This window comes from Peromyscus eremicus, chromosome 2 (assembly GCF_949786415.1).
Source record: "Peromyscus eremicus chromosome 2, PerEre_H2_v1, whole genome shotgun sequence".
NCBI classification, from domain to species: Eukaryota; Metazoa; Chordata; class Mammalia; order Rodentia; family Cricetidae; genus Peromyscus; species Peromyscus eremicus.
In genome coordinates, this window is record NC_081417.1 from 27,491,678 (window position 1) to 27,517,146 (window position 25,469).

At 47.7% G+C, this 25,469-nt stretch overlaps 1 protein-coding gene across 1 annotated transcript in view; it reads left to right on the forward strand.

The window, feature by feature from the left end:
* The window catches only part of Pag1 (phosphoprotein membrane anchor with glycosphingolipid microdomains 1), a 56,440-nt gene that overhangs the window by 16,289 nt on the left and 14,682 nt on the right, over positions 1-25,469 (forward strand). Inside the window, exons 2-3 of the mRNA XM_059253950.1 lie at positions 21,761-21,970; positions 23,326-23,377. Of these exons, the coding sequence (XP_059109933.1) occupies positions 21,840-21,970; positions 23,326-23,377 (183 nt within the window). The 5' untranslated portion in view covers positions 21,761-21,839. The remainder of the gene's footprint in view (positions 1-21,760; positions 21,971-23,325; positions 23,378-25,469) is intronic.

A 25,469-nucleotide genomic window follows, 5' to 3' on the forward strand; every position in this document is an offset into this window, starting at 1 on the left:
ACCCAGACCAGAGGATCCAGATTCAACAAGATTAAGCACGTGTGACAGAAGATGAGATGGTATCGTGCCGCCAGAGAGGAGACTGCAGTGTCTGCTGACTCCTAGCGTGGGTTTGATCTCCTGGTAGGGTTGCCACACAGTCTGACCATGTCCCATCCACATGTGGACGTAAGAAAACATGGTGTTGTGAAAGAGGGAAAGACCAAAGCTCCTGTCAGTAACCTTTGGGTCAATTCCTTCCCCTGCTGTGGTGCAATTCGGACAGACCTGAACCGGGGAAAGCCGGTGTGGGCTGAGGAAGTTCCAGAGATGCAGGAAGTGGGGGTGGGGGAATGGCAGGCCGTGAGTGAGCAGGATGAGGTAAGGGAGCGTGCAAAAGGCAGAATGTTCAGGAAGTAGCAGGCTGCTTATGATTTCCTTTGCTGTATCTTCTGAGCTGTGGGAAACCGTTAAAGGTCCTAAGATGTGAAGTTGGTGTGATCAAGCTTTCCATTTAAAGATATCGGTCTGGCTGAGGTCGGGGGCAGCAGCATGAGTCTAGGGACCAGTAGGCTCCTTCAATGCCGAGATCCTGGTGGCTTCAACAATGGAATGCAGCAACCAGGATAAGTTGAAGAAATAGACTTTAGAGTATGTAAAGATGAAGGCATTGAGGAGCTTGAAGATGGACTAGATAGGGGAACCAGCCGAGGAAGGCGGGAACTAGGATAACCTAGGGTTCAGTCTAGTGTAGCTAAGGGAAGGCTGGTGGAGAGCCCAGCCTGGGAGACGCCAGGGGGAGAGGCTCCGGTGCGAGCTGGATACAGAGCCCTCTGCTAGGTATCCAGACAGCATCAAGGCAACATGACGGGAATTGAAGTCATGATCATAAATAACACACACAAGAAAATGACAGAGAGCAAAGTAAGGGAAAGAGCCGAGGCTGGGCCTGGAAGAGCTTCGGTGTCCCGCCGCTGGGGAGAGGACTGCAAAGGCATCCATGCATGATGTGACTGCCATGCGAATTAGCTACTCTTCTCGTTGCTGCTACCAAAGGTCCCACAAAAAGTAACTTGAGGGGGAAAGAGCTTATGTGGGCACACGGTTTGGGGAGACAAAATCCCATCGTGGCTGGTGGCTTGAGAGAAATGCCTCTCACAGGCTCACGTGTTTGAACACCAGTCCCCTCTTGGCGGTGCTGTTTGGGAAGGTTACAGAACCTTGAGGCCATGTGACCTGCTGGAGGAAGTGTGTCCCCTGGAGAAGGCTATCGCCTCACCCCACTTGCAGTTGACTGTCACCTCTCAGCTCCTTGTTCCTGCCACCATGCCTTCCCACCATCATAAGCATCTCCTTCTTGAAACCTAAGCCAAAAATAAACTTTTCCTGAAGTGGCTTCTGGTCATGGTGTTTTATTACAGCCACCAAGGAAGTAACTAATCAGTGGCCAAGAAGGACTGGTAGCAGGGGGTGTTATCTCAGTCAAGGAGCAGACAGTGGGCAGGAAGTGGGACTGGACTTCAAAGCCTCCAGGCTGCCCCAAGATCGACTTCCTACAAGTCTCCACCCCTTAAAGGTCCCACAACTTTCAAAACCAGTGCCACCAGCTAGGAATCCAGTGTTGGAACACATCAGCCTGTGGGGACATTTTATATATAAACCACAAGACCACAGTTTGCTGTCTTCTGTTTGCTGGACCTCTGCCTTTGTAACTGATGCATGGAGCACATTACAGATAACTGTACAAGATGCGCGTCTAAAAGTTGCTCTGATATTTTTCCATGGTTAGAAGCCTCCAAGACTTCTCTGAAAACGTGGAAGCCCATGAGTTGGCAGATTCCTTAACAGTCCGTTAGTCATCCAGAAGTGTTCCAGTGGTGACACAAAAGGCTTTGGTTAGAGCCCGAGTTCCAGTTGGTTCAGATTCCCATTGAATTTGCACATTCTAACTCAGGCCAGATAGAGCTGCTCATGTCACACAATACAGTGTCTGCTTGTGGCTGCTCTCACCATGCTAGGAGTACTCACTGGGTTTGGAAGGATCTACTGCCTTTAAAAAGCTCGGTGTGTAGATAGCTGGAAAGGTTGCTCAGTGGTTAAGACATTGACGCTATGCTTGACAGCCTGAGATTGACCCCTGGAACCCACAAGGTGGAAGGAGGGAACCAATAATTTATGCAAGTTGACTTCTACACACATGCCATGGAGGTCACAAAATGAATAAGTGTAATTTTTAATTCGGCATATTTAAAGCGTCTACCTGTGCAGAAATCTGATGATTTCTCATGTTCTATGTTCATTGCAAATGATAAGTTGTAAATCATAATATCAAAATCAACTGCTTTGAGTGCAATAATGTGCAGATTTTTCCTTTAAGTGTGTGTTGAAGAGAAGAAGATTGTATTAAGTCGGCAAGGGAAGCAGCAGGAGGTAGTATGATTTATCGGGGCTCTATTCTGGACAAGGGCACTGAGCTATGCATGCTCCGTGAGGTACAAATGGAGCTGATTTTGATAACACTATTAAATGCTATTAATTTTTTCTATGCTTGTTAGAAAAGTGAAACACTGAAGTTACTGATAAAATTCTCAGTGGCTCTCAACCTTCCTAATGCTGTGACCCTTTACTACAGTTCCTCATGTTGTGGTGTCCCCAACCATAAAATTATTTTTGTTGCTACTTTATAACTGTAACTTTACTATTGTTATGAATTATAATATAAATATTTTTGGAGGTAGAGATTTGTCAAGGGGGTCATGCAACCCACAGTAGAGAATCACCAAATTAGAGTGCCTGTACACACCCATACATGTGTGGAAAGCTGGAAAGGTGTGTTTTCAATGTGGGTGGAAGTGTGAGTCTACACCAAACAGAGGTGCCTCAAAATAGTGGCAGTGCCCGACTGTCTATGCCATATATCCATGGATTTGTCCAAAGATTCTGCAGCTGACTTCCTGACCAGTACCCTCAGTACCATGTTGGTAATAATATAAGGATACAATTGCAGACAAAAAAAAATCCTGGACTGTAATTAAAACATTTAATAGATGGTTTTTGTCCTGAAATTCTCATCAAAAGCCAGCCATGTAAACAATAGCAAGCCACCTAAGGACTTTACCTTGGCATACTGAGGGCCCTTAGCCAAATATATATGGTGTATTTCCAATCAAGCGCTCTAGAAAAGTACCAACAGAGTAGTGGGGGTACAGTCTCATCTCTCTGCTTTCTGCTGGGAATTGAAAGAAATAGCCAAGATAGCAAGTTATAGAGAATGGAAGCGCTCATTCTGGCAGAAGCTGAGAACCAGCTAGAGGTCAGGGAGGCACAGGATGCAAATTGGCTTCTCTGCAAAAGGAGCTGGCACTGTGGAGCTAATTAAAATCCCAACGTGTGCATATTGCATGAGAACTATAAGTTAAAATTGCAACTGAGCACACTCATTTGTTACCTGCCATCAGTAGTTTCTAGCTCAAAGAACTCGGGACTGTATTTGGTTACTATTCTTGGTAAGACTACAGAGACAAGCATCCACTCACAGTCTCAGTAGTTACCATTGCTGGTGGTAGAGTTGGAGCTGCAGAGGCCAACAGGAAGATTATATTCTCTAGGACACATGCAACATAAACACAAGGTTCTATAAATATGATGCTTTCATACAGGGATGGCAGAGAGAAAACAGTGAGTATAGCCGAATTGCACAGACAACAGGCTGGTCAGGGAAGGCATTTCTGAAAAACATGTTTAAGTAGGATAGAAAAATGAAAAGGAATCAGCTATATGTTACCCTGAAGGGTGATCATTCAAGAAAACATTATGAAAATTCAAAGGGGAGGGCATGCCCAACATCATCAAAGTCTAGAAAGAAAAATACATGGAGGGTTATGAACAAGGAGAAGGAACCAGCTCAGAGCAGAAGGTTAGGTCACCTGCTGATGGTAAATCTCCAATGAGAGTTTATTCAACTGAGCTGAACAAAGTATCGTGTCCACTTCAGCAATGGTGATCAATAGAAAAGCTAAGATGGCCTAAAGCATAAAGAAAAGTTATTTCTTATCAAGATAATCTATTGATTTCTAGCACAGTCTTTACCTCTAAGGACTATAGATCATTTTGCAAGTGAATAAATAACTAATGTGTTTTAGTTGGCTTTGACACATCGCCTAAAAAACAGCAGCATTGAGCTTCAAAGCCATAAGATTTAATACATTGCTTGTTGAAAATTTTCATCTTAGAATATACTTTATAATTTATCTACCAGATTATGAGTACCTTTATAAGTTTGATATTAAGATTTTGGAAGATGCAGAAACATGTGGAAAGAAGAAAAATATGTAGACATGGCTCAAGGGAGCTGGGAGCTGGCTTAGGATTAAAAGCACCGAATACACTTCTGGAGGATGCAGATTTGATTCCCAGCACTTACATGTTAGCTCACAACCATCTGTAACTCCAGTTTTAGGGGATCTGTCCTCCACCACCATCAGGCACATACATGGTACACAGGCATACGTGCAGGCAAAACACCCGTACACATAAAATAAATTTGGTGGTAAATGGCTCAAAATCTCTATGTTGGGATTCTAGGTGTTTGTGCCATGAGCTTAGACACCACTTTCTGGGCCAGGCTTGATGTAGGATGTGTTCGGGACTGGGCTGTAAGCATAGGAACATTCTCCACTTACAATGGCTCAACTGAGGATTATTCAATTTGATGATGCCATGAAAGCTCTAAGTATTCAGCAGAATCGATGCTTCAGATACTAAATTTGGATCATTTCCCAGGCTAGTGCTATGCAGTACAATGCTCTCTCGATGATGATGGGGGGTAGCATCACTGAGCCTCGGCCACCAGTCAGGAGTGATGGCTCGGGAAAACAACCATCACTGTGGAGCTCTGCTTACCATACTTCTATTTCTGGTGTGTTTTACTGAGCTGTGCCCCCATTGTGAGCCAGAGAGCATCTGCTGGTTTATGGAATTGCCGGTAAGGACTTGTATGGTAAGAACGTACGGGTGAACTGTGTGTCTTACATTGTCCCTTCTTATTTTTGCTAGTGTTCTTGTAAGGTGAAAAACAACTGAGAGGAAATAGCACTTGTTAGTCAAGGCTTTAAAATACTGGCACTGGGGGGATGACCCAGCGGCTCAGAGCTCTTGCTGTTGTTGCAAAGCACCCAGGTTTGGTTCCCAGCACCCATATGGAGGCTCACAACCATCACTCCAATTTCAGGGGGTCCGATGCTCTCTTCTAGTTTCCTATGATACCAGGCACACCATTGATTCACATAAATACACGCAGACAGAAAACTAAAACACATAAAATAAAATAAGTCAACAAAGAAAACATTTAGACTGTCTGGCAGTGGTGGCGCACACCTTTAATCCCAGCCCTCAGGAGGCAGAGGCAGGGAGAACTTAAGTTCAAAGCCAGCCTGGTCTATGGAGAGAGTTCCAGGACAGCCAGCACTACTTAGAGAAACCCTATCTCAAAAAAAAAAAAAAAAAAAAAAAAAGCTTAGTAATATAAATGAACAGTTTAGCTCTGTGATCCTCGATCCTCATTATATATTCCAGTGCCTGGGAAAATTACTAGTGACCAGCCTTAGGGCATTTGGCTTGGACACTTGTATCTTATGAAGTGTCTCAAGTTATTCTAATATGTAACCAAGGTTGAAAACCAGCAATCTAACCAAAGGAATGAGTGTTCACCATGAGTTGCAGAGTTCCCTTCAGCCTTTAGGGGAACGCTAGTTAAGTTTTATTGTCTTGGATCTTTGAGAATCTCCCCATATAGCCCAGACTGACATTAAGCTCACTATGTAGCTCAGGATATAAACCTGCAGAGATTCTCCTACCTCAGCCTCCAGAGTGCATCACACCTGGCTAAATCTAATTAGATATTAATCATCTTAACATTTATGTGTCCGGCAGATCCGGTCTCAAAGGCTAAAGAGAAGACTGGAGCACAGCTCAGTGACAGAATCCTTCTTCAGCGTGCTAGTAACCCTGTGCTCAAATGCCAGTACTGAAGAGAATTTTTTAAAAATCTTCAGCTGAACCTGGAGACTCAGGCTATGATTCTAGCCACATGGGAGGCTGAGGCAGGAGGATCACAGCTCAAGGCTTGCCAAGGCCGCAGAGCAATTTCAAGGCCAACCTGAACAACTAAGTAAAAGGTGGTGAAGGTCTAGCTGCGGGTAGAACTCTTGCCTAGCATGTGCAAGGCCCACATTTAGTCTGCAGTACCACAAACATTTGCATTACCTGGAAGTTAAGAATCAACTCAGAAAAGTGAAGTTATAATAAAGACACATAAAAGTTTCTTCAAACGGTGTGAAATAAAACAACTTGTAATTGGAGTTGCTGCAGAGAGAGGGAAGAAAGAGCTAGGCTAAGATAATTGCTATAATTGAAGATAATTACACACTTTGAGCTCACAGCCAGCCGTGTGAAGGAAAAAGAAAAAAGGAAATAAAGGCAATATGACTTTGTACGTATTGCCTGGTTTTTCTAAAGAGAAGCAAGCAATTCACTGGGATGCAAAACCCTTCTTCCAGCTCTAAGAGCACTAGGTATTTATTACACAGAGGCAGAAAACTTCCTGGACCCCACAAACAGAGCAGTGGCATTCATTAACAGTTTTACCAAAAACACAGATAGACAGGTCATGTCAGCTTTTCATTTAAATATGTCACACAAAGCTGCTATTTATGACGTGAAATACTCATGTCATAAGCTCATAGATTGAACTGCTACCTCCTCGGCCTCCCAGCCCATGACAGTAGGAACATGCTAGACACAATACTAAAGCGTTGTTGGTGTCCTGCTTAGCAGGGGCAGGATGATGCCCTTCAGCTCCTGAGAGCCACCCCACATGGTAGTAAAGCAGGGTAAAGGGTGTCAGGTGAAGTACACACTGTTAGGAAATGTGGGAAACCAGCATTAGATCATCCACCCTACCCCTACCCTTTTAATTGGGGTAGCCAGAGCATTCTGATGTGGCCTTTGAGGAGGCGTTAGTCATTTGGGAACTATTCTGAGATTGTGTGCCTTGGCATCCTGGATGAATCCCGGCTACAGACCCAGACTTGGAACAATAGCATGCCTTGCACTATTCTTCGCCGTGTTCTCAGCAAAAAGAAGCAGAATGCATCTGTGGGTATGCAGTAGCCCTGCAATCTACCTGCTCCTGATAGACTATGATATGCTCACTTACCAGAAAGCCAAATAAGTTGAATTTAAAGAGTTTAGAGAACGGCCTAGGAAATGAATGTGGGAAAGCCTGACTTGTTCTTGTTTATGGTAGAATACTGTGCTTAGGGTACAATAATCATAAAATATTTTACAAACAAGAACAAGATAAAGTCACTTAGGTTAGTTAAGTTAAAATGATAACTATGAATTCCTTTCCCAGTAGGAATTACTAAGTATCAAAAACTGCCTTGCTTTCTTAGGTGAGAATTTTGTTTTAGGAGGGGGGTTTGTGGTTTTGTTCTTGAAAGGAGCCTCACTGATTTGTTCAGACTGGTCATGACACCCTGGAGTCAGGCAATCCTCCCATGGTCTCAGCCTCATCAGAGCAGAAGGTCGATCACCATACTCAGCTCCTAGGTGACTCTTCATCTGTTCCTGAAATCATCTCTTGTACCATTTCACAAATATACTTTGCTGGAAGTTTTCTTACAAGAGATCCAGGAGACTAGTGAGATCCCCCTCTACTGTATTTCCCAGAGCAGCCAGCATGGCTATGCAATGCACACTTCTTGCCTCCAGAAGACGTACCACACGCCTTGCAGTCTACGCCCTTAACAGAACCAGAACCATGCAAAGCTTCAATGGCAGAAAAGAGTGAATTCCTAACTACATGAGCAAAATCTCTTTGCGTTTTCATGTGGTGTCTTTGGTTGGTTGGATTTTGTTGTTGTTGTTGTTGTTGTTGTTGTTGTTGAATTTTTGGGGTCAAGGGCTTGGGAGATTCTTGGATTTTGTTGTTTTGAGACAGCATCTCACTAGATAGCCCTGGCTGTTGTGGGATTTGCTATGGAGACCAAGTTGGCCTTGAACTCCAAGAGACCTGACTGCCTCTGCTTCCTGAGTGCCGGGATCAAAGGTGTGCATCACTACACCTGACTTAAGTTCTTTTTTTAAAATGTTTTAATTGTGTGTGCACATGGGTGCATGCACGTGCGTGTAGATGCTCTCAAAAGCCAAAGGTGTCTTATCCCCTGGAGCTGGAGTAACAGGTGAGTATGAGCCACCAGATTATGGGCACTGGGAACTGAACTTGGATCTTCTGAAAGAGCAACAGGTTCTCTTAACCTCTGAGCCATCGTGTTAGCCTCTGGCTGAAAGCGCGTTATAGTAACTTGCGTTCCAATAATATCCATTTCCTTATTGTTAAATTAATAGAACTAACTTTGACACTCTGGGATGATGTGGTCGTCATCATTTTTCTTAGCTTACTACAGCACATCTTAGAATATGCCCTTCCCAAGCTCAGTTTTCCATGTCACCATCTGTCACTCACTTCCCTTCGATGTAATACCATTAACATTCCCCTTCCAGAAAAACATGAAGACACGGCATAGAGCAGTGAGGACCAGAGGTATCAGAGCCATCCCTCATAGTAGCTCTCATTGTACAAGAGTAGAGAATTTTTCTGCTCTTCCCTTTCCAAAGAAAATGGGCATTGTGGGTAAAGTGACCGTATTGACTGCCCGGGTACAAAGTGCTTTAAACTCGGTGAAGGGAAAGGCTGTGCCTAACTTCTCAGTTCAATGCATCCATTCTGAGTTCCTTTGCAGGCCAGCCCTAACACTGCAGCAGGGACATTTCAAACACAGCTCCTCCGTTTGGGAACTACTGTGACGTTCACTCAAACCGTAAAACTCTCCATATAACACTCGTAAGACTTTTCATAAACATGGTCTCAATGCATCACCTCCATTTTACTCTCCATTTACAGAGAAAATGGAAGATCTTGGGGGGAAAGATGTGATTTTCATTAGCTATGAAGATGTTCAAAATTGGATTTGCTTCAGTTCATTAGGTAGTATAATCGCATTAGTTACGTAGCTTTACAAGGAGCACAGTTGACCCCCAGAGTCTCCCTGAGAACTCCCTAGAGCTTCCCCTTCTCTGCCATGGGACACACAGTGGGATTACACTTTTCACTTTTCAGAATAAACCAAGGAAAATAATACTGTGTGTAGAAACCCTGCCCCCACACACCCTCCCTCACCCTCTATAGCGAGCCCCTGCCTGATGCTCTGTCAATGTTAAGTAATTCTGAAGTTTTGAAAATTTGAAGAGTGACTGCCACCTCCCTGGGGTCCCCATTAGGGAGATAAACAAATATCTAGCATATTAACCAGTGGTTTTATCCAAACTGTGGCATTCGGAATCTGTCTGAGGGTGTGCGTAGATGAGTCCTATCCCTAACCTTCCCCTGCCACCCCCTGCCAAAAGCCCTGGAGTGCAAGCAATCGTGGCAACTTAACAGGAGGCTGTGAAGCTGCATGTCAGATCCATGACTTCGCAAAGCTGCCTGAGGAGCTGTGATGGGCAGGAGCAGGGATGGTGGGTGCTTCAGCTGCTCGGTGCAGATGGGATGAACACTGTAAGACTCACGTGCTCCCCGGCCTGTGTTCTTTGAAGGATTTTCATTTTGGAATCTCTTAGGATGCAGGATAAAAATACAGACTGTGGGATCCCACTTTGAATCTATACCAGAAGATCTGACGGTCAGGTCTAGGCATCAGATTTCATAAATGTTTCAGGGGTTGTGAAGCAGGACTGGAAAAGGTGAAGGAAAGAGAGATTCTGGAGGGTACCTTTGGGGGAGCCATGGTGGGGGGCGGGGTGACTAGAGCACGTGCATATCACATGCTCTGCTGCAGACCCATGCAGTTATTGGGCAAGGCCAAGTCGCAGCAGGCACCTCCATAGGCCGACACAACACTCCCCTGTTCAGAAGTGACATGCTGTTCCACCCTACTGTCCTGTCCCTGTTTGAGACCCTGTCATTTCCTCCATGTGGTTTTCTATAACTAGAGACTTTTTAAGCTCTCCAAGGCTTTAGCAGCTTTTAAATGGAACAATGAACTAAAAACATGACAGCTTCCTATTGCTGAGTTCCAGATTCACTCAGGTTGGACCTGGTATGAGCAGGCCCTCAGCAGAAGACATGAGGGTTGGCTCTGGGCATCAGGTTTCCCAAAGGCCTCAGGTGTTCCAAAGCAGGATTGGGAAAGGGTGAAGTTGATTCTGGACGGCACCTTCAGGGGCTCTCGTCCTAGATCCCAGATCTTCTGTTCCACATCTGGCAAGAGAAGAGAGAGAAATCAAAATATTAAAGTATGTAGACACACACCTTCGTGCGCATGTCCGCCTTTCTTCATCACGTTCCCCATCTGACCAACCACAGACAGGGTGATAAGGCAGGAAAAACTGCCCTAAGAAGTCCCCTAGTTCAGTAAAGTGGTGCTTCACAGGCATAAGAACCTAGGTTGGGGCGTCCAGCACCCATGTAAGAAGCCAGATGTGGCAGTGTGTGTCTGTAATCCCAGTGCTCTGGAGGCAGAAACAACAGGATCCCTGGAGCTCACTAGCCAGCCAGCCTAGCCAAATCAGTGAGCTCCAGGTTCAATGAGACACTCTGTTTGAAAAGATACGGTGGAAATCAGCCAAGAAAGACATCTGATGTCCACACTGGACCTCCATACTCGTATTTACACACATGCATGAGCACATTGCATACACACAGTCACACGCACACACGCACACACACACACACACACACACACACACTTCCAAGTCTGTCCTTCCATGTCTCATCTTCCTCAGTCACAGCCCTCTCACCCTCCTTCCCTCTATTTTCTACACCAGGTGACTTGGTTGACACGGGTCATACATGCTTCTGTGAGGTTTTCAGCGCTCGTCCCGCCTCCCTTAAGTCTTTGCATTCTTAACCTTTGGTCTTAACTATAAAACCAGCAGCTTTCTTCGGTCTGTGCTGGCACATCCTGTCCTTGAAAGCTGGCCCGTCTTCAGAGGCCAGCTGATGCTGCTGGGAGGCTGCGTGCACGTGGGTGGTGGGCCTTTCCACCCTGCGAGCATGCGAAGACTGCCTTTGGAATCCGCCCGACACATTGAGGACAGTTCTCAGCTTGAGACCACATCAGTCCAAGGCAGTGCAGCTGCACGAATTCCATGGAGCCTTTGCAGCCACGCTACACAGAGCCAAGCTGCAGGGATTGCGGCGGCGTGCTGTCTCAAATGTAACACAGTGGAAGGGAAAGGACTCACGGCCTTTTGTTCTCATTCTACATGCTTGGAATATAATGCTAAGTTGTTTTTTTCACTCGTGGCCAAAAATACATCCTTGATTGAGAAACTTTGCTCTTACAAAGTTGACCTATTTCTCAGCTTAAGATGTGATTCGATGTGTCCCGTTTAGCACACAGTGGGTAGTTAGAGAATGAGAATGGCAAAGAGTTAGAAATGTCCAGAGGTATGAGTCAAGAAACCAGTGGGGCCAAACCAAGACCCTGCCTCTGTACTTCCTCACCAACAGAGGCAGTCTCTGGAATGTCATAACTTCTGGAATCCCCTTGGGCTTACCACACACTGAGATGGAGCCCTCTCAAACCTGTGGGGTTTGCCAAAACACAAGCATTTGCCCTTAGAGAGCTTCAAGCTCAGCCGACGGTGGTGGCGCATGCCTTTAATCCCAGCACTCAGGAGGCAGAGCCAGGCGGATCTCTGTGAGTTCGAGGCCAGCCTGGGCTACAGAGTGAAATCCAGGACAGGCTCCAAAGCCACACAGAGAAACCCTGTCTTAAAAGAGCTTCCAGCTGTGCCCCGCAGCAGCGGCTCGGCGTTACTTGTGTATGAACCACTGAATATCTGGGGCTTTGCTCAGTTCTGGCATTTTTGTTAAAGGCTGTTGGAAATCGCAGCCAGAAACATGTACATATGCTAAGTACATGCTTTCTGTTTCTTTGTTTCATTTTTTTTTTTTTTGGAGGGGCAGGGTTTCACTACATAGTCCAAGCTGGATCATAATTCTCAATTTTCCTGCCTCAGTCTCCTAGGCTAGAATTACAAGCATGTGCCTGTAATGAATCATGAAATGTAATGTTCATGAAATGATAGGGGCTTGAAATCAGCCTCGGTGTACACCATAGATTATGGCTGATGTTTTAGAAGGACTGTGGGGTAGATTCCTAGTACTACATGCTGCCTACAAAGACGGCCTGTGATTTTTTTTTCCCCCTCATGGCACCTATTTAACTGATAAGACTTCCCATGAACCTTAGGCCCATGCTTCCTGGTGCATTCAAACTGTCCTTAGGAACGGCCGGGCAGCATGTGTGCCTCTACATACGGCCCTGCCTTGTTCTTACTTAGAGAACCACAGCCACCTTCATGAAATGATAGAAGCTAGAAGCTGGAAAGGAATCTTAAATGACCACATTTCTCAAAAGGGGAAACTGAGGGAAGCCTGGGACAATTTAGATTCAGGCCACACAGCAGCTTAGTGGAAATGCATAGAACAGAATCTGCTGCACATGGCATGGGGTGTCCACCATGCCTGTCTGTCTGTCTGTCGACTGCTGGACTGACAGAACTGCCTTGTATTTAAGCACCACTGGGAAAGAAGGCGCTGGAGACCTTATGGCCACACGCACTTCATAGACGGTGAAGGCCAAGTTTCAGCACCAGGGAGCTAGCCACGTAGCCTCTAGCTCTCGTTGGAAGGATGACAAATGTCTTCCTGACAGGACTCAAATATCTTACTGGCATGAGTTGAGGCGAAGGCCATAGGTCACCATCTAGACAGTAGCTAAAAATGGAGAGCCTTTGGCCCCTCCAGAATGGCTGAACTAGAACTTCCAGGTCATCAGTGAGCAGCTAAGATTACAGGCCTGTGCAAGCAAGCTGGCCAGAAGGCTGTGTTTTCAACACATTTCCAGGAGGTAAAGTGCAAGACCACTGTTTCAGCCACTGTGCTATATGAGCCATGCTTGACCCTTCCTCTGCCAGCAGGTGAGGGAGTCATCTCCTGAGCAGCATGCCTTCACTGTCCGTGTCTGTCTAGTGTTACGGCCATTGATTGCTGTGGCACAGTGAGGGGGTATTATGAACAGAGTACCTCCGCTATTGTTTCTGTTCTATTACTTAAGCCATGTCTGTCTTAAGTTTTACTTCTCCAGCCCTGAGGGTGACTTCCACATAATAAGCATGTTTGGACGTACAGTGCTGTTAGGGGGTGCAAGAGAATGATAAACTCGTGATTTAAACTGTCCAAGTGCATCTGAGCCGTGTGTGTGTGTGTGTGTGTGTGTGTGTGTGTGTGTGCGCGCGTGCGTGTGTGCGTGCGTGTGTGTGTGTGTGTGTGTGTGTGTGTGTGAGTATGTGTGTGCAAAAGCAAATGCACTTGTAGATGTGGAGGTCTGGGTCAATGCCAGGTGTCTTACTTCCACTCCACCTTACAGTCACTGAAGTTGGAGCGCACTGGTTATGCTACACCAGCCGGCTAGTGAGCTCCCAGGAGCCTCGTGACTCCTATCTCCCAGCACTGAGGTTATAGACGTGTGCCACCAAGCCCGGCATTTGTGTCAATGCCAGGGATCCAAACTCGGGTCCTCGTGCTTGTACATCAAGCACTTTACTGACTAAGTCATCTCCTTAGCCGCAGATCTGAACTTTTAAATACAGTGAGCTGTAAGAGGAGGATTTGACTAGGAGGTATTTATGTCCAAGAGTTCATTTTTAAAAAAGAAGAAGCTGAAATCTGTTTGTGTTGTCTTGTACGATTATGAAAACAAGGGTTCAGTCAGTGAGCCTGAGAAGCCAAATAAAGAGGTCTGGAAGCAATGCTTAGCTGAGCGTGATGGTAAATAGACCTGGGCTCAGGCAGCATCCTGGGAGCAGCACATCCATCACAGCCCAGCTGCTGCCCAAGGCCTGCGAAGTGCTCTGGCTGCCGCGGAAAGACAGCCTGTGATTAATGCACCATGAGAAGGAGCGCTGCCCAAACGAGTCGTGATGGGGAACCGAAGCGCGAGGGAGGCTGGGTAGAGCTCCCTTGTCCTCACTGTCTGCCATCGTCCCTGGGAAGGATGAGAGCACCGGGGAGAACCCCCTCTGGATGGCCTCTGAGCACCTAGTGCTGGAGAGGGTAGGGAGCCCTTCCACTGACAAGGAATTAACAGGAGCGTCAGTTCCTGGTGTATAAAACAGACTCAGTGACACCCATAGCAGAGGCCCACAGGATTAAATCAAACATCGTATACATGAGCTGGAAAGATGGTTCAGCGGCTAAGAGTACATAGTACTCTTCCAGGGGGTCCTGAGTATGGTTCCTAGTGCCCACATCAGGTGGCCCACAATTCCTGTGCTTCCATTCTAGGGTGTCTGGACACCCCTGGCCTCTATGACACAAACCCACATATAGACACATTATTAAATATGAATATTTTTAATGATAGGGAAAGAGGCTGGTATGCAGTATAGACTCATTTAGAGTTCTGATGGGCTTTATTTCAAATAAAGTTTTTAAGGAAAACTTCTATGCGCGGGGCCCTAGCTGAACGTGGAGGGGAGAGGGCTGTGAGCACAGGGAACCTGTTCGGAAGAATGGCCGCGAAGCTGAGCACTGGCAGACAGGATGTCATCAGATTAAATCCCAGCTGAGGCTGTAGATGTGCAGAACCCTCTTTCCTCTGAAAAGGGTAGCATCCAGCTCCCTCCAGGGGAGAGGAGATGCAAAATGGTCCTCTGTGAGAGGGGAGGTGGGGACACTCAGCCTGACGACAGTGGTGTTGCCAGCACCCGGAGCCTGCTCAGTGGTAGCCATGTGTGTAGAGCAACAGTGTCCCCAGAATGATCCGCTATGCTCATTCCCAAGGGAGGCTTTGGCCCCAGGACACACTGGGCTTCTTCAGCTGTTCCACGCGCTCACCTCTCTCTCCCTGCTTCTCTCGCTTACACATAAACCACACTTGCATTTTGAGAATCTCCGTGCTCGTCTTCCCACAGAAGCAGCTAGCAGGAAAACTTCCTGTCCAGAACCTGTTGTTCAGCTTGTGGAGATGCTGAGATTTCAAAGGAAAGTGAGGCAAATGTGTTTGCTGCTAGGTCAAGTAAGCAAGCAGGCAGCATAAAGAGAGGCCTCCCAAAGGCCCCAGCTGCGGGCTTGCTGATGTGGCCCACACACGGTCCAGAGGCAGGACAACAACGCCTCTTCACCTGCTGCCCTCCTACGCAGCCCAGGCTGGGTCACCGTGACCCAGATGCAGGCAAGAGGATCTCGGAGCTCTGTCTGGAGGCAGACAACACAGGCTGCTAGAAATCACAAGCCCTCCTAGCTCCTCTTTTCCTTCTCTCCTTCCCCAAATCCACGTCAGATCATAATGAGAAAAGGCAGTCACAGGACTCACTCCCCTGCCCATCGAACCCCATCGTGCCTCTTAACCATTTGTGGGTGAGTGAACAAAGCAGCTGGGTTCCAATAAACAAATGGCAGGCAGGCGTGCTCAGATGCTCCCCAGCAGGGTCTGCTCTCCTGTGTCCAGGCTAGGTCAGAATCCCCGGTCGGGAGAAGTAGCCAAGCCCTGCTGACAGATGGCATAAGGATATTTAACTTATCCCTCTCATAGGAACAGTGACCTGAGTCACTCTCCCTTTGTGCTGGTGGAGGTGAGACTTTCGGGGTAACGTGTTTCTCAAGCTGCGGCAGGAAGAAATATCAAGATACTGCTCTGTGGTGACATCACAGGAAACAATACCAGAAAGAATCTTGGCCCAGAGTCTCTTACCACTTTCTGATCTTTGGGTATCTTCCTTCCATGCTCCAATCTTGGTAACATCTAGATAACCATCTATGTACACTCCAAGACCAAAACCTTCACAGCACACCGCAGAGGAACAGAATATTTGCTTCCATGATTCAGGCATATGCCACAGACCTGCTTCATGCTGTTGCTTAGCAGGCTTGTCTGTGTCTGTCAAAGTCCCTTCAATCTGAAAAGACAGCCAACCAAATGTAAACACTTGAGTTAAAACTCTCTAAGGGGATGTGGTGGTTCATTTCTAACTGTCCACATAATACAACCTAGACTAGCCTGGGAAGACAGTCTCAATTGTCTAGATCAAGTTTGCCTGTGGGGGATTGTTTTGACTGTTAATTGAAGACCACTGTGGGTGGCACCATTCTCTAGTAAGGGGGCCTGAACTATATAAGAGGAAAAGCAAGCAAGCAGGATTACATGCATGTATTTCTCTCTGCTCTTGACTGAATAGGGCACAACTAAACGTGCCAAGTTGCTGCCACTTTGACTTCCCACTAGTGATGGCCTATAACCTGGACTTGTGAGCCAAACAAGCCCCTCCTCCCCTGAGCTGCTCTCAGTGGTGGTGCTAGGAGTGGTTGTCGTCATAATGATATTTTATCACAGTGACAACAGTGACATTAGGACAGAGGACATGAGAATTCTGTCCTGGGATTCATTTACCCTTGGCCCCCGCACCCATCACTGCATACAGGACTGGGATCCGCCTGAGAGTGTGGCTCCTCGTGATTGTTAACTTGTCTGGTTCATTTGTAGCCCATAATGTGTCCTTTCCCCCATGGTTCTCATACCTGGTAATGACCAGGCAGGAGCTGTTCCCATATGGGGCCTGTGACTCTGCCCTCCTCCGTCCCTAGGAGAAGGATCATCAGCCGAGATGGTTTCTCTCATCCTTAATTACAGGCCCACAGGACGACTGTGAAACAGTAGTTACTGTCATTACTGACCCAAACCTGCTTCAAAGCAGCTGCAAGTGTCGGCCTAGATAATCTAACACGGTGGCCATCCCGGCCCTGCAGAGTGTTATTATTATGTGACTGGCTGTGTGTGATCAGAGCACCTACCTGTTAAGTGTGTTTGGCTAGGGAAGTAAACAGCTGCCATATGCTCTGTACCTTTTCATTAATTGTGTCTGGTATTTGCTTTTTTTCCTTTGGAATTGATCTGGGTGGCTGATAATCCAAGCTAATGAAGACAATTAAAATGCCAAGTACGACAAACACCAGAATTATTCAGCGCCTCTGTGAGGCTCCAGCCTGCTCCCTGGAGCCGAAACTAGACCTATGCTGCCACCTTGTGGCTAAAATGGTATCAGTTTTAAAGGCCGGTGGTTTTACTAATAATTGAAGTAGAATCAATGTATTTGACAGGATGATAACAGATAGTGAAGTTTTCAGTACAAAATAAGCAAGCTTGGTATGGTGATACACACATGTAATTCCAGCGCTCTGGAGGCAGGGGAGGTAGAAACAGAAGTTCAAGGCCACCCTTGGCTACATAGCCAGTCCAAGAACAACAAAACGTACATAAAAAAAACTAAATAGACGCACTTCTGAATGAATTCCCAGCAGTTTTATAAGCTGAAGTACTGACCTTCCTTAATTAAGGAGGTGAGTGACCACAGTCCCCCCAGAATTGACATAGGTCTGGGGGATGCAGGAAACCCCACGGCCCCGTCCAGTAATGCAGTGTATTTTTATTACACGGCTGTCTGCAACTTGATTGATGTCAGTGTATCCAATAACGAGGTATACCATAACACAAAAGAGCTGTGCACACTTGTCCACTGCCTTTCCCACTGTAAGGTCCACATGTGTCGTAGTGTCAGTTAAGGTGCATTGAAGGTAGACAGGCTCCTTTGCCCTGCAGCAAATAATTCTCTAAAAACATTACACATGCACTCTGGAGTCAGCTACTCTTTTTTGGTTTGGGTTTTGGTTTGTTTTTGAGACAGGGTCTCTCTACATAGCCCTGGCTGTCCTGGAATTCACTATGTAGACCAGGCTGCCCTTGAACTCACAGAGATCCATCCACCTGCCTCTGTCTCCTGAGTGCTGGGATTAAAGGTGCACACCACCACACCCGGCCTCCAAAATCAGCTGTTCTTGATGAATCTTTGCAAGAGATGTAACATACATTTTACTGAAGGACCCGACCCCCATTCCTGCCTAGAAGACAGAGAGCACAAGTCACAGTGTACACACACACACACACACACACACACACACACACACACACACACACGACAGCGGGGCAGTGCATTCACACAGAAGGGACCTTTCATCTCCACATAAAGGAGGAGACAGTGCATCTACGCGCGTTGGCAGGGAGACAGCAGGAGACACTTATGGTTCAATTGTAGAGGAGCCTATGGAAATTCAGGGTGTAGTATCCAGGGAAGACATGGGGGCAGAACTATGTGGGCAGATCCAGAAAGAGATGGAGACAAAAGAGTATAAGATCTCTAAACTAGGAATACTCTCACTCCAGAGGTCAGAGGTGTGAAGGTACCCGCCTGCCCTGGCACCATGTGCACACCCTTGATGCCAAGGCCCTCCAGGGACCTTGTAGAGGACCACTACTGCTACCTCGTCTCTCAGGGCTCTGCCCAGACCCCTGCTGGAGCCTCAGTCTTCCAGGAGAGTAGCATCAGGAGCCACTGCCTTGGAAGCTGTCCAACAGCTGAGACTGAGATTTTTCCCTGGCTCACTGGGAAAGTGGTACCAGACAAGCATTCTTTTCATGGCGAGATTTTTGTGCAGATGAGAACTGGGGAGAATTTCTTTCTGTGCCTTTTTATGAAGTTCTAATTGAAGGGGGTAAGCCAGGAGTTTTGACACATTTTCTGTGAGTTCCATCTTTTATTCAGTAGCTTGTAATGACTCCTTTTCCTCTCCCTCCCTGGGCTACCCTACTAGGACGGTAGCCTACATATTCCCTGTATCCAATCAGCCCCTCCTGTTAAGGGAACAAGAGAGGAAAGAGGAGACGCGTTCAGGAACGGAGAGAGGCGCTGGAATGGAGAGGAATACTGGAGAGCCCCTGCGGGCTTCTGGTCCACCACTCTGCCTTTGAGCAATCCACACAGCCAGCTACCTTCTAGGAATTTTGTCCTTTATAAATAGCATTGATTAATCCGGTGTGTGAATGAAAGTCCTTTGTCTGTGCTTCCTAAAGTGTTTCATGGTTTACACCTACACGTAAAAGTTATTTCATGGGTCACCACAATTTAAATGCTTCTTTCGTGTGTATTTTAGAAACCGATTGCCATGGCAGTTTGTAGACACAGTTTAAAAAGAATTATTTTTTGCATCCTGAAATGTGGTGGTTATTTTATTCATGTAGAAGCAATTTGTCTGTGTATTACTTTGAGCCTGGCCTGTTTACAGGCATAATGTATAACCAGAGAAAAATTCTGTATTACCCAAGTTCTAATGTATGCATTTATAGAGCATTCAAAGCATATTCATGTGGACTCACAGACAGAGAAACAGGATTTTCTCGGCTGCACTGGGCTTCAGCTACATATTGTTCTTCATCCTTGAAGACTGAGATAAACATGTCATAGAGAAATCTGTGTTGGTTGAAATGGCTTGGACTTTCCCCCTTTGGGTTACACTCTGATCTGTCACTAAGACACCCTAGAGGTCCCAGCAGGTGCAGTCTCGGGGATGGCCACACTACAGTGCTGTCACTAAGTCAAGTGAAAATGTAAACATCAGTGGTCTTTCGCAAGGAAGACGTGGCTTATGGCTCATCATCCTAACACAGAAGTTATGTTTTCTTACTGTACTGCTTACTTGAGAGGAAATTCCAGGCTGTTCCTTTTAATTAGAATGTTCTGAAACTGACCAAATGGGTGCTGTGTAAATAAGATCTCTCTTCTTACAGATAATATTGGCCTGGTGGCTCCTCCATTTTCAATGTGCCTCTAACACTGAATATTTAACACCAGTACCTGGACATCCTCAGAAGCATTACAGTGAGAACAGGGGGCTGGTCCAAGTGAGCTAGGATTTCCTCAGTGGTCAGGAACACGGCCATGTGGAGTCCAGGCGCCAGACTCATGGTTCCAGAGCACTTGGACCAGGTTCTTTCCCTGCATGGGTCCAACCTGCTCTGCAATGGGGACGAACAGTGCCTCCCGCTGAGTGGTGGTGGCAGCAATGCATGCCAAGCATCTGGTGGCGTTCCTGGGGCCTGCTGAGTGCAGGTCTTATGCCTACTTTGTGGTTCTTCACGAATCCATCTTCTACTGAGGGGGTGTCCTCAGCACAAGCTTCCAGCCTTTCCTTTGAAAATGAATGACTGGGTACCTCACAGCAGCTCAGTGAAGACTCCTCCTAGAAAGTAAAGTCACAAAATCACACCCTCAGTGAACAGCTGTGTGCAGGTGTGAAGACGGGCCACACTGACCATAAGCTATCTACGGTCAAAATGGGCTTGACGCTGGGCGGTGGTGGTGCACACCTTTAATCCCAGCACTTGGGAGGCAGAGGCAGGCGGATCTCTGTGAGTTCGAGGCCAGCCTGGGCTACAGAGTAAGTTTCAGGAAAGGCGCAAAGCTACACAGAGAAACCCTGTCTCGGAAAAAAAAAAAAATGGGCTTGAGGAGCTAGGGAAATAGACAGTGGGACATGGAGACAGACGGTGGGGCAGGGAGACAGACAGTGGGGCAGGGAGACAGACGGTGGGACAGGGAGACAGACGGTGGGACAGGGAGACAGACGGTGGGACAGGGAGACAGACAGTGGGACAAGGAGACAGACAGTGGGACATGGAGACAGAAGGTGGGACAGGGAGACAGACGGTGGGACAGGGAGACAGACGGTGGGACAGGGAGACAGACGATGGGACGGGGACAGACGGTGGGACAGGGGGACAGACGGTGGCCGTGGGACAGGGGGACAGACAGTGGCCGTGGGACAGGGGGACAGACAGTGGCCATGGGACAGGGGGACAGACAGTGGCCGTGGGACAGGGAGACAGACAGACAGTGGGACATGGGAGGAAAACAGCATTTTTGCAAACTGTGTGTCTAGGGACTGGCAAGATGGCCCAGAGGTAAGGTGCTTACCACCGAGCCTGACAACCTGGGTTCTGTCCCTAGCACCTACGGAGGAGAAGGAGAGGACGGACTCTTGCACGTTGTCTTGTGGCCTCCACATTTGTCCCATGGGGCATGTGCACCTACACACACACACACACACACACACACACACACCTAGATCAATAAAATGAATAAACAATTTAAAGATGTGTATGTATGTACATGTATACATGTGCACCAAACATTTTATACTGCCCTAGATAAAGACATATTAAGTCCAAATAAACATGTTTTCTTGCTTTGGGGTGCTTGAAATCTTTATTGAAGACCTGAAGAACCTCCCTCGAAATAAGTCCATCCTCCAAATATATCAAGATGATACTGTACCCATTGCTCTGGATGCTCTGCTAGGCACTGGTGCATTCCCAATCTGATTCTCACACGAGGAACGCACACATCGGACCACAGACTGGCCAAGTGTCGGGTTCCCAGGGATGCCTACCTCCTGCACACATCACCCTGGCATCTCTGAGACCTTGCTTATGACAGGAGGCTGTGCGTTTCTTACTTGAAGTGATCGTGAACAGTGCTGGAGGATTTTCAGATTCTGAAATATAGCTAGCTGGCCTGGAGAAAAGACACAAGCCTGGTGGCGACATTCCTGTGTATTTCCTATTCATTTCATACACAAACTGAAGGTCATTTTACGGGGCCAGTGCACATGCATCGGGCATCATGGACAGCAGTTTGTGGGGGTGGCAGCGTGGCAGTACTCAAAGTTTAGATTCAGGTTTCCCTCCGGTTTTGAATTTTCAGCTCAGGAATGCTCAACCTCTCCAGCGAAGCGACTGCAAACGTGTCTTTCTCTCTGCAGGAGGACGAAGCCTCTAGACCCATGTGAGCACCTGTGAAGAGCTGCCTCCAGCCTGTTGCTGGCCACCCCGGCTCCCACCATGGGCCCTGCAGGAAGCACACTGAGCAGCGGGCACATGCAGATGCAGATGGTCCTGTGGGGAAGTCTGGCTGCTGTGGCCATGTTCTTCCTCATCACCGTCCTCATCTTTCTGTGCTCGAGCTGTGACAGGTGAGGACAAACACACCTCTTCTGGAACCTAAACCTATTCCCTGTGCCCAGAGGAGCCTCTGTATGAAAGAGCCTCCCTGGCCCGCGTTCCAGGACATTCTTCATCAGGCGATTGGAAAGCCTTACTAATTTTCCTGGAGAGCAAAGCAAAGAGCCCCTTGTAGTAGTTCAAATGTCTCAGAGTGAGTTCTTGCTGTTCCTTGAACGCATCCTTTTTGTGTGTTGTCTTTTCCTAGCTGTGGGCATTTTGGAATCTGAGTGGGAGGCACTACATCTTTTTTTCACAGTTGGAGTTACTGAGGGTGCTCGCTATTACGTGGCTTGGGAGAGCTCATGTATTATTAAAAATGTGTGCGGTGAACTGCCCTTTATGAAGAGACAGATTGGTTTTCCTACAAGAGAGACTCACTGAATGTGGAAACATTTTTTTTTTCATTTTAATTAAGCATTACACTTGTCTCCCTTTGCTCAGGGAGAAGTGGAGTTCTTTGCAAGCAAGAACGGTCAGGAAAGGTATAAAGTGTGCAGGCTTCTGGTGTTGCCAGAACCCATGGGGACCAGCTTAGCCAGCTCCCTGCTCAGTTCTCTCAGTCTGAGAAGAAACGGGATGATATTTAGAAGTCTGATATGGATCCCACCCTAAAATCTGTCAAGAAGAGAAAATCCAGGCTTCATGTAGCCTCTCCTAATCCCTGCTAAGCATGGCACCAGGTCTTCGGGGCTGGGACAAGCCTGACCTCCAAGAAGATGAGAACATGGGAGACCCTAGTTCTAGCTCCCACGAGCTTGAAGATTCTGCTCTTGCAATGACTCACTTTCCCGCTAGGTGTCACCCTTTCCTCACCATAGGTAGAAACGTCATCTTTACTACTGACAGCTTTCTTTAGAGACTGTTCTGTGTAAAGCACGGTCTATTTTTATTCCCTGGACTTTTCCGTAGACTAGAGGTACATATGACTCATCCTGAGAGCATGTCACCTTCCTGATGTGCCAATGTTGTATCTCCTGTACTTTCTCTCATGTACTTTCACAGCATGTGACTCCACAGACTCTCAAGGAAGATGAGATCATTGTTAGGATTCGCTAGGGAAAAAAAAAGCGCTGTCTGTCATCTGAGCGCTCTAGGCACAGCCAGACCCTGCTTGCAGCCTGCCTCTGTCCTCCCATCGTGAACTCGATCCTCGGCTCACTGCAGGGAGGGGACTTGACTGTCAGTTGTGACTCTTTCCCTCTCTTAGCAAAATAAACCTAGTTCATAAAACCAGGTAAACATTAGCCTAGAGAAGCGTGGTGTCCGCTTCACTTTAAGGGACACACTTGACATCAGAACGACGACGTCTTCTTTTCCACTGCAGAGAGAAGAAGCCGAAGCAGCCCAGTGGGGACCACGAGAACCTGATGAATGTGGTAAGCCTTGGTGTGTCTGTCTGTCTGTCTGTCTGTCTGTCCAGTGACACCTGCCCAGGCATGTCGCTGCTGGCTTTTGACCCCCGTGAAGCTGGCATGCGGAAGTAGATAGACATGAGCTGTGGCAATCTACAGTCTGCATGTGTGGCTGGGGACGGGGAGGGTGCGCTTCGCCAGGGCTCCCAGCGGCTTCTGAAGCAAAGGCAGTCGCCGGACTGCCTGGAAGATCATACAGGGCTCCAGCCTGCTGCAGGGATGTCTTCGTGTCCCCTCGGGTCTGAAAGGACCGTCACAAGAACAAGCTGGATGACTCATAAGATTTATTGTCTCTCCACTCTGGAGAGCAGAGTCGGGCATTCACAGTGTTGTTACACTAGGTCCTTCCTGAGTTGGATCTGTTCCCAAGTTCAGTTCCTTAGTTCACACCCAGTCCTTGTCTCCACCTTCCCGCCACCTTCTCCTATGGCCCTCATATCGCCTTTCCCGCTCTGAGTGTCTGTCCTTAGGGCCAAGTCCCCTGCTTTCATAAAGACACCAAACATAGAGACCGGAACCCACCCTACCTAACCTCAGCTAATGTAACCTCGGCCTCAACAAGTGTCATCTGAAGTGGCCCTGTTTCCAGAAAAAGTCTGTGCCCTGGGGAATAAGATTCTGACCTACATTTTGGTGGAAATACAACCATTCACCAGGGCCTGGGGCCCACAGCAGAGTCTGGCCTTGCTGCCCTCTCCGATCCTCAGCATTTGATGGGCTCTTAGTGGGCCCAATAGTCTCAAGGATCCACCCACCTGGGTGAGAACCAGCCTGAGGGTGTCAGTCTGTCTGTCCTTTGACTTAGTTGTGCCCTTAGGTAGTAGCGCAGTCTCTGCAGCTGTATCCACAGGGCTGTGTTAAGAGTCCCCTCTGAGCCCCAGGGCAGTGCTGGGAGAGAAGTCGCTTTCGCTCAGAGCAAGAAGGAAGCGTGAATGCATCAAAGTCTGTGGGATCCAGGTTACTTGCACTCAGCGGGTGTGTTCAGAGCTGGTACAGGAGGCACCAGACTGCCCGAACTCCCACTTCCCAGTATGCCCATGGCCCAAGCAGGCAGGAAGCTGCCAGGATTCCCTTCCTGGCTCCTCCTCGACCCCTAGAGGAAGCGGGTAGAGGGATAGGCCATTCTTCACCCACCACCTTCCTCAGAGTTGGGGGGATAGTGAGTTGTGGCTGAGGCTAGGCATCCACCTCTACCCTCTTTTCTCTAGAATGAGGGTTCTCAGCCAGGCCTGGACCATTAGGAAGAGCACCACCTGGGAGCTGGTAGGCAGCCAGGGTTTCGGGGGTTGGACCCAGCCTCCAGGGCACTCTGACACAGGTCAGTGTGAATGCCACCATTCTGGATCTGTCCCTGCTGTCCTGCCCGAGGTCGGCAGCCGTTGGTGAGGTCAGCAGGTGAGGAGAGGAGAAAGCTGCCTCTTCATCGTCTTCCTCACATAGGATCCCCTCCACACGCCTTCATGACATGACTGTCTACCACAGTGCATACTCACAAGGATGCGCGCTCATACTGACGGCACACACGCTGTTGCCCACCTAGCTCCCGCGTTTCCTAAATCATTCAGTTTGCAGGTTTGTTCTGACAGAAGTTAAGGTGGAGAACAGCGGTTCAAACACGGCTTGTGGGAGTTCGGCCATGGTAGGTTGGCTATACGGGACACCTTCCCTTGATCGCCCGTCCTGTGCCCTGAGGACACTGTTTCCATAGTATGAGCATCTGGAACGTGGAGCAGCAGATGTGAACGGCATTGGCATGGAAGAGCAGGCTTCCTGGACATTTGGGCATCACCACACAGTCAAGGGCCATTCTCTGCCTGTTGTTACTGTTATTTGATTTCCTCTCAGAATCAGGAAGTTTGTGAGGCCAACTCCCCAAGACTTCTGTGTGGGATACATGAGAATTTCCTGTGTGATCTATCCTGGAGGCTGGGCTGTGTCTTGGGCAGCAGAAGCCATGAACATGAAAAGGATGGGGTCCATCGTACGCCCGTTTGGGTGCTCTCTGGGACCAGTTGATACCTGGAAGAGATGCCTCCAGGAGCAGCTTGGTTCTGCA